The sequence below is a fragment of the Amphiura filiformis genome, chromosome 14 (assembly GCF_039555335.1).
Source record: "Amphiura filiformis chromosome 14, Afil_fr2py, whole genome shotgun sequence".
Classification (NCBI taxonomy): Eukaryota; Metazoa; Echinodermata; class Ophiuroidea; order Amphilepidida; family Amphiuridae; genus Amphiura; species Amphiura filiformis.
This window is the reverse complement of record NC_092641.1, coordinates 48,729,847-48,743,049: the sequence shown is the minus strand read 5'-3', so window position 1 is coordinate 48,743,049 and position 13,203 is coordinate 48,729,847. Positions and strand designations below refer to the sequence as shown.

Sequence of the window (13,203 nt, the reverse complement as noted above, 5' to 3'; positions counted from 1 at the left end):
CAAACAATTACATACTTCAACTTCGCTGATGACATACCACTATTGACCGACAGCTTCAGAAAAGCCGAAGAGCTACTCCGTCTTGTTGAGGCTGCATCAATGATTTCCAATATGGCCCATCCCTATTCCAAAGACCTGATGGTACTGACCTTGAACTAGTTAATAACTTGGATATTCAACAGTAAGAAAGACTTTAATATCATGAAACCCCATGTATGGAAAGCTAGCAACAGCATGATGGAGACCTGGCAGCCTGTCTAGAAATCTAAAAATCAAGCTTTTCACCACTACAGTTGAATCAGTCCCGATGTATGATGCAGTTTGGAAAAGACGCTTGATGGTTGCACAAGACTACCGAGACAAGTAGTTAATATCACAGACTACATTAAGCGACTGATCGAGTCCGACTAAACAAGTCGACCTAAGAGTAACGCACCAACATATTAGTACATAAATAATGCAATACGTTATAAATTATAATTTCAAAGATTCTTAACTATGCAAACAGTGGTAAAATCCATTCAAATTCCTTTTCCTACTTACTCTTAATTAATAGTGTTTGATTAAAACAGGTTACATTAGGTGGTGGACGGCAAGACTGGTTACCAGACAACACTGCTGATCCAGAATGCCCCGATAGAAATGGTCAGAGAACAGATGGCCGTAACCTTATAAGGGAGTGGTTGAGAGCACATCGCAGTGATGACGCAGACTACGTCTGGAATTTAGCAGATTTCAATGCAATTGACCCAGCAGAGACAGACTATCTTCTAGGTAGGTACTCTGGTTGAAAGCCATCCGTTTGTTAAACAGTCCATCTGTTCAACACTACAAACCCTAACCCTAACCCTAATAAGCGAAACTCTAATCGTATTGAGTCATAAGCAACCCCAGAAGCTCCTGGTCTCTGTTTTGATTGGCTTTTGAATAAGCGGAATCCCGAATAAAGTTTAATATCGGATGGAGGAAATTAGGCTATTTCAGTTGAAATCCACACTACCCCTGTGGAAGATTTTGGAAATTTGGATTTTTCTTTGGATATCTTCCACGAGGGAAGTATGTTTTTCAAATGTAATTGGCCAGCGTACATCATTTTGAAACACACACTCCCCCTGTATTATGGCTTTACTTATATCTTCCACAAAAGTGAGTATTTCGAAGTTACCAACTGTCTAATTTTATTTGAAACTTATACTCCCTCTGTGGAAAACTAGCTAAATCTTCCACAGAGATAGTGTGGACTTTAAATGGAACAACCCATTATGCGCTTTGTTAATGTGGTGGAAGCTATTTTATTTTTTGACGAATGGTTCAATCCGTGTGTCCAGACAGGGCTTTTGCTCAACTTCCAAAGTTCGAATATTAGACAAGTTGTTGTATTTTGCACAAAGTCATCACCCATAATTCCATCTTGTCCTGACTGGATTTGAAATATACAATTATTTTGCAAAGTATGATATTTTACTTACAATACTCAAAATTGAGCCCTGGTTGATATCATGAAATATTGCCTATAATTATTATGCTCTGCTGATGAAGAAATACGTTGTAAAGATAATGACTAAGATCTAGAACATTTCATTGTGTCAGGACAGATATTTTTTACCTCAATATGTTCGTATATTCATCAAATGGTATTTTAGAATGTTGGGTAAAAAACTTATTCTCGACTTGGTGCTCGACTAGAATTCTCCAAGAATGCCGGAGTGCAGTACACCCTGCTATACATGGACATAATGCAAATCCAACGAGCCAAGTGATGCTTGGAATTTATTCGACCCTTACTGTGCCCATCGGCACCAAACAGGTCATGTGACAGCATATTGGGTGGATAAAAGTCGCTTACATTACACATTACATTTTGTAACCTGGAGAGATTTGATCATGTCTCACCTCCTTTTCAACCAAATCGACGGTAATAACTCTTATAGTGAAGGATCAACATTTAAACACAAATTGCCTCAGGCAAAATTCACTTCCTGGGAACCAAATGCCACACAAGGTCATTTTTATGTAACTAATTGACCCATTTGTGTTATATACTGTCTCTAGCTATAATGACATCCTTGTGATCTGGTCAACTCATTAACAGATACGAACCTCAGGAGTGAATTCAATTTTGATCAATTCTCTCCAGGTATAAACATCGAGCTTATCTTGTATTGTATCGTAAACTTCCATCGTTATTTTGTCTACGTGTCCGGGTGATGGAATGTAGTTTAAAATCCCCACCAAGGCTGCATCATTTCACATTTCAGGTGGAATGGAACCCTGTAATCAGTGTGCTTCGGTTATATTTATAAATGCGCTTTTATAAATACGCACGTGACCTATGGGCTCGACATACCAAGACCAACAAGCGTGACCAAATCATCATGCATTGACCACTATACAGAAAAGGATAGGGACTCTGTAGATAAATATCATCAAATTTAAGTATTAATTGAATTGCAAAATTATTAGACATTTTGTAATTACGAATTTGTAATATGTTATCAAAAACAACATTTTGAACATACATTAGTTAACAACGGAAAAAAATATTCAACGACGGAAACGTTTACAATATAATCACAAAGTTGAACAAAATAGACAATTTTGCTGCACATCAGTCTCATTCTGTTCCGCCTTTGTATTTAAATGTATATGAAGACCACTCGCTATGTACAAGGTCACTTCGAGACTTACTGTCTATAAGCTGTTATGGGAGGTGGTCACGTGCGTATTTATAAAAGCGCATTTATAAATATAACCGAAGTACACTGGTAATGTATGCTACTGAGGTGTAGGAATGCGGGAAATTTGATTCGTCTATTCGTAACCGGTGATTGCATGGAAGCAGTTAGCCTTATAATGGCATGTTTTACTTGTCTCGTTCTTACAGGTCTCTTTCAGCCAAGAGGTATGAAGTTTGAATGTGACCGTGGTATGGATAAGGCTCTTGAACCATCTCTAATGGAGATGACAAGAAAAGCTCTACAAATATTGCAAAAGAACGACGAGGGATACTTCCTGTTTGTTGGAGGTATAAATCTATGTGTTTAAAACTAAATGATAATAATTATATGATCAACTTGAACTTCAGGTCAAAGTTCATCCACGGTCATTGATCAAAAATATGATTTTCACTAAAATGCTACTTCTTCCACAACAAATATGCACACGCAAACACGGTTGTTTTATGTGCTCATTTTATTATGTTTCAAACAAAACACAAATAGGCCTAATTTTTAAATTCTAGACTTTAACAATATCAACAGCTATCACACTGATACACACATATATTTTAAAGCTATTTTTTTAACTTAGATTTTAGTTTCTTTATAATATTTTCTCACCCTTTTCTGCCTTTTTGTAGTAATTTTAATCCTATAAATTGTGTGCAAATTGAGGGCGCTATTTATATACATTCTAAATTAAATTTATCCCAGTAATATGAGTTGTTACTTTTAGTTATATTATGACAAAAGGTAGTTGGAAAATGTCCTTGCTATTTTTATATGATGCTTTAATGCTAAACACAGCCAAATTAAAACGTCGCCACTAGTTCCATCCCCATTTAATCAGAATCTGATAAGTTTATGGCAAAATAATTCATATAATAATTTTCTATACACTTTCCTTCGAAGGTTGATGCCAAATTTGATATCAAAAGTTTAATTATCGTGAGCATAGGAACGGTTGTTTGGAAATTCGTTACAATGATTCCTGTACGGGTTGCTTCGGGCCACATAATAAGCTGATACCATGCATTGGCTTTTGCGTGGTCAATTCGTAATTTGTCATTTTATAGTTATCGTCAATGCGTGTGTTAGAACTCTGATCGTTATTGAGCAGAGCTTCAAGCAGATGGGACGTGTATATAAGACGTACATTTAAAGACGAACAGCGATATTCACAAAGTTTATACGTCAGTTATTCAATGATACACATGCACGAGACGCGAGTCAGTCATCACTCGATCAGTGAACACAGTGAATAAAACCGGGGATGCCCGATTTATCATAAAACTTAAATATCACTGTAATTAAGCACTCCAGGCTTAGTCTTTCACTTGGTATTTTAGTACACCATTTGAGTATTAAAATCATTCAAAAAGTAGAGATACTGAAGGCGTCACTGCGGAGCAAATACACATTATGGTTTTACTTGCTGTACCGCACAACAGCTATATTGAACAAGTATGAAAATGTTTTCCAACTACATTCATTAAAAGCCCGCTCACCTTCTTGCTATAAACCTAATAAATTCAGGTGAAATAGGTCAAACGAGATGGTAAGCAATCCAACAACTCTTCCTATAGAGGCCGTCAGCGTGACGTCATATGCCGTCATCTTGTGGGTACATGCTGCGATGGTCGTTCGATCTCCATGCGTGAACAGCAAAAATACTGTGTCGATGCGTGATAACGGCTTCGTGGCAAGATGCGCCTTACGCGTAGTGTCCGACGCATGAACACGCGTATAATTTGTACCCACAAGGTACTCAATCATGTTTCCCCGTTGTTCATCACCATTTTAACAACTCGCGTTTGCGTCTTCTGCATAGTTTATTTGAATTTTTTCACTCTGAAGTGAATTTTACCCATAATTCTACATGCCTACTCATAATGCATCGATACTCATGGTATGTAATTGTTAATGTTACCACATCACAGAGTAGAAACAATGGATTTATTGATTACCTATTGTTTACGTAGGTGGCCAAATTGACGGTGCTCATCATTTAGGGAAAGCTCATCAGGCTTTATGCGAGACTGTGTCTTTTGACGCCGCCGTGCAGCTGGTATTGGAGATGGTTGATCTGAGAGATACTCTTGTCATTGTGACTTCTACTCATGCGCAAGCTTTAAGCTACATTGGACACAGTTCGAGGGACAACAACATTTTGGGTAATTTACTTCATGGTTCCATGTGATTTTGATATATAGTCAGCAGAATGTCAGCAAATATTGCCGTTATGAAACCAAAACCAATAGAAAGTACCGATTCAAAAGTTGCGCCTAATATAAGTTGACGGAAAGTGAAATCTCATGACCCTGATGACATACATGATGTGTAAAAATTAAAAGGGTGGTCACTTTTGAATTTGTACCTTCCATTGGTTTTTAACAGTGTCACAACTAGGTTATTTCTTCATTATTTGTAGTCACCGGGTTGTCACTGCTATCCTTGTAGTCATTATATGGCCATATTGATTTTTGAAATCGATCATGATTTATGAACTGCTACTTTTAAAACAACTAATATAATATGTTAAATTATTTCACAGCATATCTAAATGTATGTGGGTTGTGTAGGTGTGGGAGGTGTATTAGCATTATTTGTATGCCAGTACTAAAGCACATGTAGTTTTAATACTTATTGCCATACTACTGAATAACCGTCTTGCAATATCCGAAAATCCTTCAATTTGATTCTTTGATTTCAATCATTATGATATCACTTGATTCCCCGCGTTGATGTCAGTGGCGTAGCGTCATAGGGGCACGATCTGAAATTTTAAAAAATCCCATAGGAAAATCGCCGAAAAACGGCTTGTGCCCTCAATCAGACCCGGTGCCCCCCCAATCAGACCCCAAATCGGATGACCCACGCTACGCCACTGGTTGATGCAATAATTCAGCGGCTTCAATCCGTCTTGAAATGTGGCTGGACGTTTGGCTTGAATTGCCCCCAAAGTGACTGAAAACAAAAAAGTGACACATTTGGAAAGAAAGTGGGCCAAAAGTGGATAGGGCATGTCCACCAGTCCTCCCAGGATACCCATGCAATGATTTACCGTCTCTCTAATATTATTTCCTTATAGGCCTTAACGATATGGAGAACGGAGAGGATTCACTGCCTTTTACTACCCTGCAATATAGCATAGGACCTGGTGGAAATCTGGAGTTGGCAAGTTGGGCTGAGAATGGAACCAGAAGGAATCTTACCGATGTAAAAACAGGTCAGTGGTATCATCAATAGGCACGATTGTCTTAATTAATTGTAATATGGAGATGATTCAGATAAATGCGGCCCGGGAAGCCTTTTCTTGACCAAAAATAACTCATCATCATCATCATCAGTCGGCTGCGGAGCTTTCTCCAACTATTGCGATCAGGCAAGCGAAACAATTTTATTTGGCTGCAGCATCCCTTCAGTATCTCCCAGGAGGTGCTTGACATACTGTAAGTGCAGTGTGCGCGGCCGAAAATAACTGTCTAAACTTCTCAATGCGGTCCTCGGGTCCAAAAAAGATAGTCCCGGTCTTGATGTGTTAAAATCCATGACTATTTATCTTTTCCGGGGCTTTCCCTAACCCGCAATGCACCATTTCAGGGGAATGCATTAGCTTTTTGAATTATCGATTTCACGTGCTTTGTTCAAACTCGGTGGCTGGAGCAGTGCATGATTTATTGGTCATATAGGAAAATGCATTTTTTCGTACATCAGATTCCTCCTCATAAAAGTGTTATGGACTCCTGTTCTCCATAAGCTTCCATACCATTAATATTGTTGTTTCTTAAAGGCTATGGTGGCAACGTTTGCATAGTATTTTTGTGGATATGAAAACACATCAGATATATCGAATCGCATTCTGAATACAGAAAATGTCCTTCTGATATGAAATAATTTAGATTTTTTTTAAATTCGCGATATAATACAAATTATATGGAAAATTATTAAAATTGATATTTTTGACATTTATTATTCCTCAAAGTAAAATCTAATGACATTTATTTAAAGTGTATGCAGTAAAAGAAAAGCCGACGATCATTTGAAAATTATGATCTTTCGTATTGAAATCTAGATTTGTTTCCCCAAAACACCTATATTTTTTTTTTTTTTATAAACAAATGTGTGTCTTCAATACGAACGGAATGTTCTTTATATCTTAACAGCTCATCCAGACTTCGTCCAATCTGCGAGCGTGCCCAAGACTTATAGCAACCACGGTGGTCAAGATGTACCAGTCTACGCTGCCGGTCCCATGGCTCATATGTTCCACCGTACTCATGAGCAGACCTACGTAGCTCATGTGGCTCGTTTGGCTACATGTCTTGGAGAGTACGAAGGAGACTGCCCTCGCAGACTACAAGGAAGGAAGAGCCGAAAACGACCATAAATCAAAGAGTCGTGACATCAAAATGATAAATTCCTTACTATAAAGATAAAAATATAAGAATATGCTCATAAATGGTGAGAGGCTATTTTACTTTACCTAATGAATCAAGATGGCTGTCATTTTCTTTTCTTCAGGGGAGGGTCCTAAATATAGAATAGAGTTATACCATTTTCACACAAAAAAAATACGGAGAGCTCTAAGATTATCATTAGACTTGGACTAAATGTCATATAAAATTTAGGCCAAAATTGCAGTTATAATCAAGATTTTCACGAGCTCTTAGGGCATTATTTCCAACTGAACAATAAAGACACATTTCTTCATCTTTTGAATAATTCGTTTTGGTATCATGTATGTGTGCGTGGAAGATGAAGTCATAACATTTTTCATAAAAATGGGCCTGCGTTATTGACATTATTTGGAACTCTCCTTCCGGAGACAACGGCAGCCCTCTATAACAGGTGTATTGTTTAAAACAGTTATGATCCCCATGATGTCAGATGACGCGTCACGATCATGAATCACGGTATTTCATAATTTTCCTGGCTAATTCTATGCCTGGTTCAATCTGACAATGTAGAAAAATACAAACAATAGGCTTACTTTTTTTTTTTTGATTAAATTGGTTACAAATCAAAAATATCATGTTTTGCTAAACAAAACATAGAGTGAATCATAATCCTTTAGTTGGAATTAACTGACAACAAAATTCAAATTTCAATATTTGGGCAATATTTGGAAATTATTTTTTATCCCAAAAACAGCATTGACAATGTAATCAGCTGAGTATCATTTCATTCATTAATGTTTTAGGCAACAGAACACTTGTACTACCAGGTACTGAAGTTTCATGACACTGAAAAACACCTTGATTAGCACCACAAGAACAAAAAAGAAAGAAGGTAATATCAAGATTGCCAGATTCTGATCCTTTAATTTTTTTGAGAAGTGTAATTCAGATTATCACAATTGAAATATAATAAATGATATCAATTATCAGCTAGTATACACGCATGTGTCCATGTTGGTCTGTTGGTGTTGGTGTTGTTATTGTTATTTACTTTTTGTTTAGTGTGATAATGATGATTATGCGCGATATCACAATAGCGTGCCAAAATGGCTTCCCCTCTCGGCATTCCAAAAGATCTGGGCCTACTTAACCTTTTTTAAACTTGTATTTGCAGACGATCTCATTAATACCCTCCTTGATTGGTTCAAAATTGGACACAATATTCATTTTGGCCAATCGGCAGGTAGTTCTCATGGGATTAAACCACAACAACTTCTTGTACTGAGCAGTCGATAACCAAACCAGGTGAAGTTCGTGTCTATATTCAATTTTACTTACATAAAGCTTATGACCTCGACTAGCTCGTACCTATTGTTGCAGAATCTATTAGCTTCTTACGTCTGAATAGACACGATAGATACTGAACTTAACCCTATTATAATGCATCTTTTTATTTGAGATAAATCGGGTCTACGGTTACTAGGTAAATACATTGGACACTAAAGGTGTAGCGTCAAACTTATGACCCCTATCTAAAGGGCTGTGCAATAATTATTAATCCGGGGGTAAAATTTTCAAATATCGTGCCAAAATATCGGCCTGCCAAAATTATTTCCCCCACACCCCCCCCCCCCTGCACGCCTAATTTGTGGGTTCCCAATTTGCACACTTTTAATGGTCTAGATATATGACATGTATAATGCAAGCGTAGTGAGCAGGATATTGTGCATATGTGTACGTTTCTGTAGTGTTTTCCTTTTTATAGCGTGTTGCCAATATGTGCTTGCCCCCCCCCCCACTCCCGTCTGCTTAAAATTGCTTCCCAGCCTCCCAAATCCTTCCCCTCCCCACCCCCAAATTTTACCCTCCCCCATAGCTCATAATTATTGCACAGACCCAACTAAGCTGCGCGAAACAACGGATTGCAACAAGGCATGACTAAAAAATGCAAACGTAATAAGTCAGATGCGCGTATAGGTCAGGTGGTACCTACAGATCAACAGGATCAAAAGCTTTCCAGACAACGGTCTTTGATCAAAAGCTTTCCTTTTGGTCATTTTGTTCTTTTGGGTTTATTTTTTACCGGGGAACGGACTCTGCTTTATGTCGTATGGTGCGCTAAATATACAGGGCCTATCTGTTACGTGGGTCAAAGATAATATGCCTTCTCAAAAATGACTTTTAGCATTATTCACAATTGTGTTGCCTAAAATTTAGTAGGCCTATATACTGCCACAATGAAGCATGCCTTGTTGGCATAATTTTTCGAATATGTCTAGGAAACTTGAGTGATCAGGTTTCCACAATTGCACTAAATTTAACCCATCAGTTTGAAATTGTTTCAAAAACTAAGTATAGTTGACCGTTCAAAAAGCTACTTGCTTTTAATGGGTTCTGTGTGTTATTATAATGTATGTTATTATATTATCTATATTAGCCGAATAATTTTATTGCATGTTAATTGAATATACAAATTGGTTGACGAAGCAAGATATTAAAAAAATTATCAATCGATCTTTATTATGATAATAAAATTATTCCACTAATTCATAAACGATTTTTGTCGAGCTAATAATGAGCAAATAACTACGAGTGGGTACCCCCGGTCTTTTCGTACTTAATAAAAAGGTTTCACCGACCTTTAGCTTAGCCATACAGAGATCAGTCACGCAGGTTGGACGCAACGAGTCCAGTTTGCATCATGGGGTCTATATTCTGGATGGTATGCGGAGTTCTGGTGATATCAGGAGTGGGTCACGCCATCCACACGGGTAAGACGTTGATACTGAATATTAATATTGATTTTTTCATTGTCTTGAAGTATCTGTATCTGAACCAACTCCATACCATTCATATTGGTGTTGTAATTTTCACAAATTCATCAAAATTTGAAATTTATGACAAACTTGAACAAATAAATGAAAAAACATTGTCTTTCGGGCAGAGATTTTCAGAAACTTGTACCGAATTCTTTGACAAATTTGGTCTTTGGTGACAGGAAAATAAAGCATTTTGTTTTTTGGCGCAGGGAGGAGTTGAATTAGAATGAGAATATATTAAATAACGAAGAGATGTTCAATAAAGTATGCAGGGAGGCTAGTGTGGCAACACTAACAATGATGGGGCTTTTGGGCATGGGTGACAGCAATGCTGAAAAGGGGCCCTTAACAACCCTACACACGCGTCACCTCCAATATTGAAATCTATTGAAGTACATGTACCTCCACCCCGCGAAATGGCGTCGTAAATCAGCAAACGTCCAAATCAGTCAAACACGTTAGATTACATTAAAGCAACCCCTGATACTTCAAAAGTAAAACTGATCCCATTCTAGACAACTATTTTGGACACTTTTTGGCCAAAAATTATCATTAAATAATGTTTTGGTACAATGTAACTTATTTGCTTTACAAAGTAGAAGTACTTCGTTGTATTATATAATTTTCAAATAATATTCATTATTACAATTCATTGCCTTTTTGTGCGATAGTAAATGACATCATGTATTTCTACTTTGTTTTGCATATTCCGCAAATGCGTATATTGTATAATGTGTGCCTGAAATAAATAAAAATATGCTATGTATATAATGAAAGTTTACAGTATTATATACTGCGCCAAAAAAGTATCCTTACACTTGGAAAAATAATCACAATATCAAACTGAACCATATTGGAATAAGTTTTTTTTTTTTAGATGCACTATCTAATCCAGCACACCCCATTGAATCCAATGTGACTTCAAGAAGCAAAGTTACAAGCAATTGATTAGAAGAAGGTCCATTTTTAAAAGCGACAAACTGGCCTATTCAAAACTCCACGGACTAGACATCTGGTTTGAGAGTGGTGAATGGCTAATTTATGTATACCTTTAATTTAAAACAAAAGTAACAAAAGAAAACTGAAACAAAAGAACTGACAAATAAAATGAGAGTTATGAAAAGTACAGAGAAGTAAAAACTGACTAAAACTGCTTTAAATAAAGCTTCATTGAAGAAACTGTGTTGTCTCTTTGTTGCGCTTGTTGGAATCGTTTTGCCAGTTTATCACTTTTAACACCGGACCTTCGTTTTGCCAGTTTGTCACTTTTAAAACTGGACCTTCGTCTATTCAATTGCTTGTAACTTTACTTCTTGAGGTCACATTGAATTCAATGTGGTGTCATAATGTGCAGGATTAGATAGTACATCTATTAAAAAACACATTTACCCCAATATGGTTCAGTTTTGAAATTGTGATTATTTTTCAAGTGTAAGGATACTTTTTGGCACAGTATATTATATCATTTTCAAATAATATTCCTTACTATAATTCATTGCCTTTTTGTGCGATAGTAAATGACATCATGTATTTCTACTTTTGCATAATCGACAAATGCGTATATTGTATAATATGTGCCTGAAATAAATAAAAATATGTTATGTTTATATTATGAAAGTTTACAGTATTATATATTATTTTTAATTGATTTTATCACGTGTTTGTTATTTTACAACTACCAAGCAGTTAAATATATCTATACCTTGTCAAAAAATAACACGGTTGGCATTTCGTCGACGGGTCCTTAAAGAACTTTAGCAAAATTACCCTCGATTAGAGAAAAGCGAGGGTAATAAATTTTGTTTCACTGGTTTAATTTTCTGATATTGGATTTCATAATTTGATCTCATATACCTCGACACCTGCTGATGTTTGACCTTTTGCATGTCAACACATTCCTGGTGCTCTGGAGGTCAGCTGGGCAGGGGATTGAGTTTCAGGGCTGGAGTTGCCAGAGGGCATATAATATGGTGACCCAAGTGAAGTCCAACTGGTTAGGATGACAGATTGACCACTATGTTTTTAAGACTAACTTTTATGCTCATGGCAATTGCCATGGCAACTGGCTGTCAAAGCTGAAAACATTTGAAGAAAGCATGGATTCAAAAGTTTTAAGGACATGTACATGAAATGGGTGATATTTGCGCAACTAAATGGCATACATAAAGATATATCAATGCCTTTCAACTTTCGCCCAGACATGTTTATGACTTTCAGCGTGAAAAGAAGTTTTAACCTAGGTAAAATTTATGAATCTACGGTGCCAAATAAGCCACAAAGATAGAGTTTTGTGTTATCATATATACTAATTACAGTATGCATGACTTTCAACTTTCTCCCAGACTTGTTTACGATTTTTAAATTTCTCCCAGACTTTTTTACGACTTTTAAAAGTGAAAAGAAGTTTTGACCCAGACAAAATTATGAATACTTGAAAAGATAAGCTGATGAAGCTATTCTGTCTCTTCTTTGCATTCCTGAAATTGATTGATTACGCGCTTTCAACCACGGTATTAACCATTCAAAATCACTCTGCCATGAAAGCCACTAGAGGTCAAGTTTCAAGTCGAATTACGAACCAAAATACTTCAATTTAAGAACAATATTTGCTGCATTTCCACATGCACTACAGCATTGCAAGTTATGTATTATCTATATAGTTAGAAGACCAAATATTGGAAAACTCTTTTGGTTTGGGTAAAAAGCACATGGATATGTTTCATTTGGCAAAACAAGATAATAATATATTATGTCTTTAATCCAAAAAAAAAAAGTTTTTTTTCTGGAATCAGGGGTAATCTTGTTGGAGAAGGCAAGCCTATCCTTTGTAAAATAAAACGTGTGTTGATTGCGAAAAAAATGACCATTTCGGTCATATTTGGTAAAAAATGTTTTCTTTTTGGTCAGATTTCTTGATGCAAATGTTTAGATAACCATATTTTATGTAACAAAGAAGGTGTACCGTGAAACCTTATCAGCATAAGCATAATTTAGAGTGCTTCTGATGAAAGCAAAATTATTCCAGGCGCCATTATGGAGTTTGAGCAAATAGATTACAGATCAAAGCATATAAAAACAAGTATTGTAACACCAATCAATCTCCTTTATTGTTATATTAACGCTTGTTTCGTATTAATTTTAATTAAGCTTTTATCAAAAACACTATATATGCTTGTAGACGAGGTTTTACGGTATATCTATACGGTATATACTAAAAAAGGTTGTTTTAAACACCCTCCTTGAGACATTCTGGACATTTTGGACACT

The 13,203-nt window shown here is 36.4% G+C and overlaps 1 protein-coding gene across 1 annotated transcript in view; it reads left to right on the top strand.

The window, feature by feature from the left end:
* Positions 1-7,442, top strand: part of LOC140170227 (alkaline phosphatase-like) — a 43,572-nt gene extending 36,130 nt beyond the window's left edge. Inside the window, exon 10 of the mRNA XM_072193561.1 lies at positions 6,884-7,442. Coding sequence (XP_072049662.1) covers positions 6,884-7,107 — 224 coding nt within the window. The 3' untranslated portion in view covers positions 7,108-7,442. The remainder of the gene's footprint in view (positions 1-6,883) is intronic.
* Positions 7,443-13,203: the final 5,761 nt, after the last annotated feature.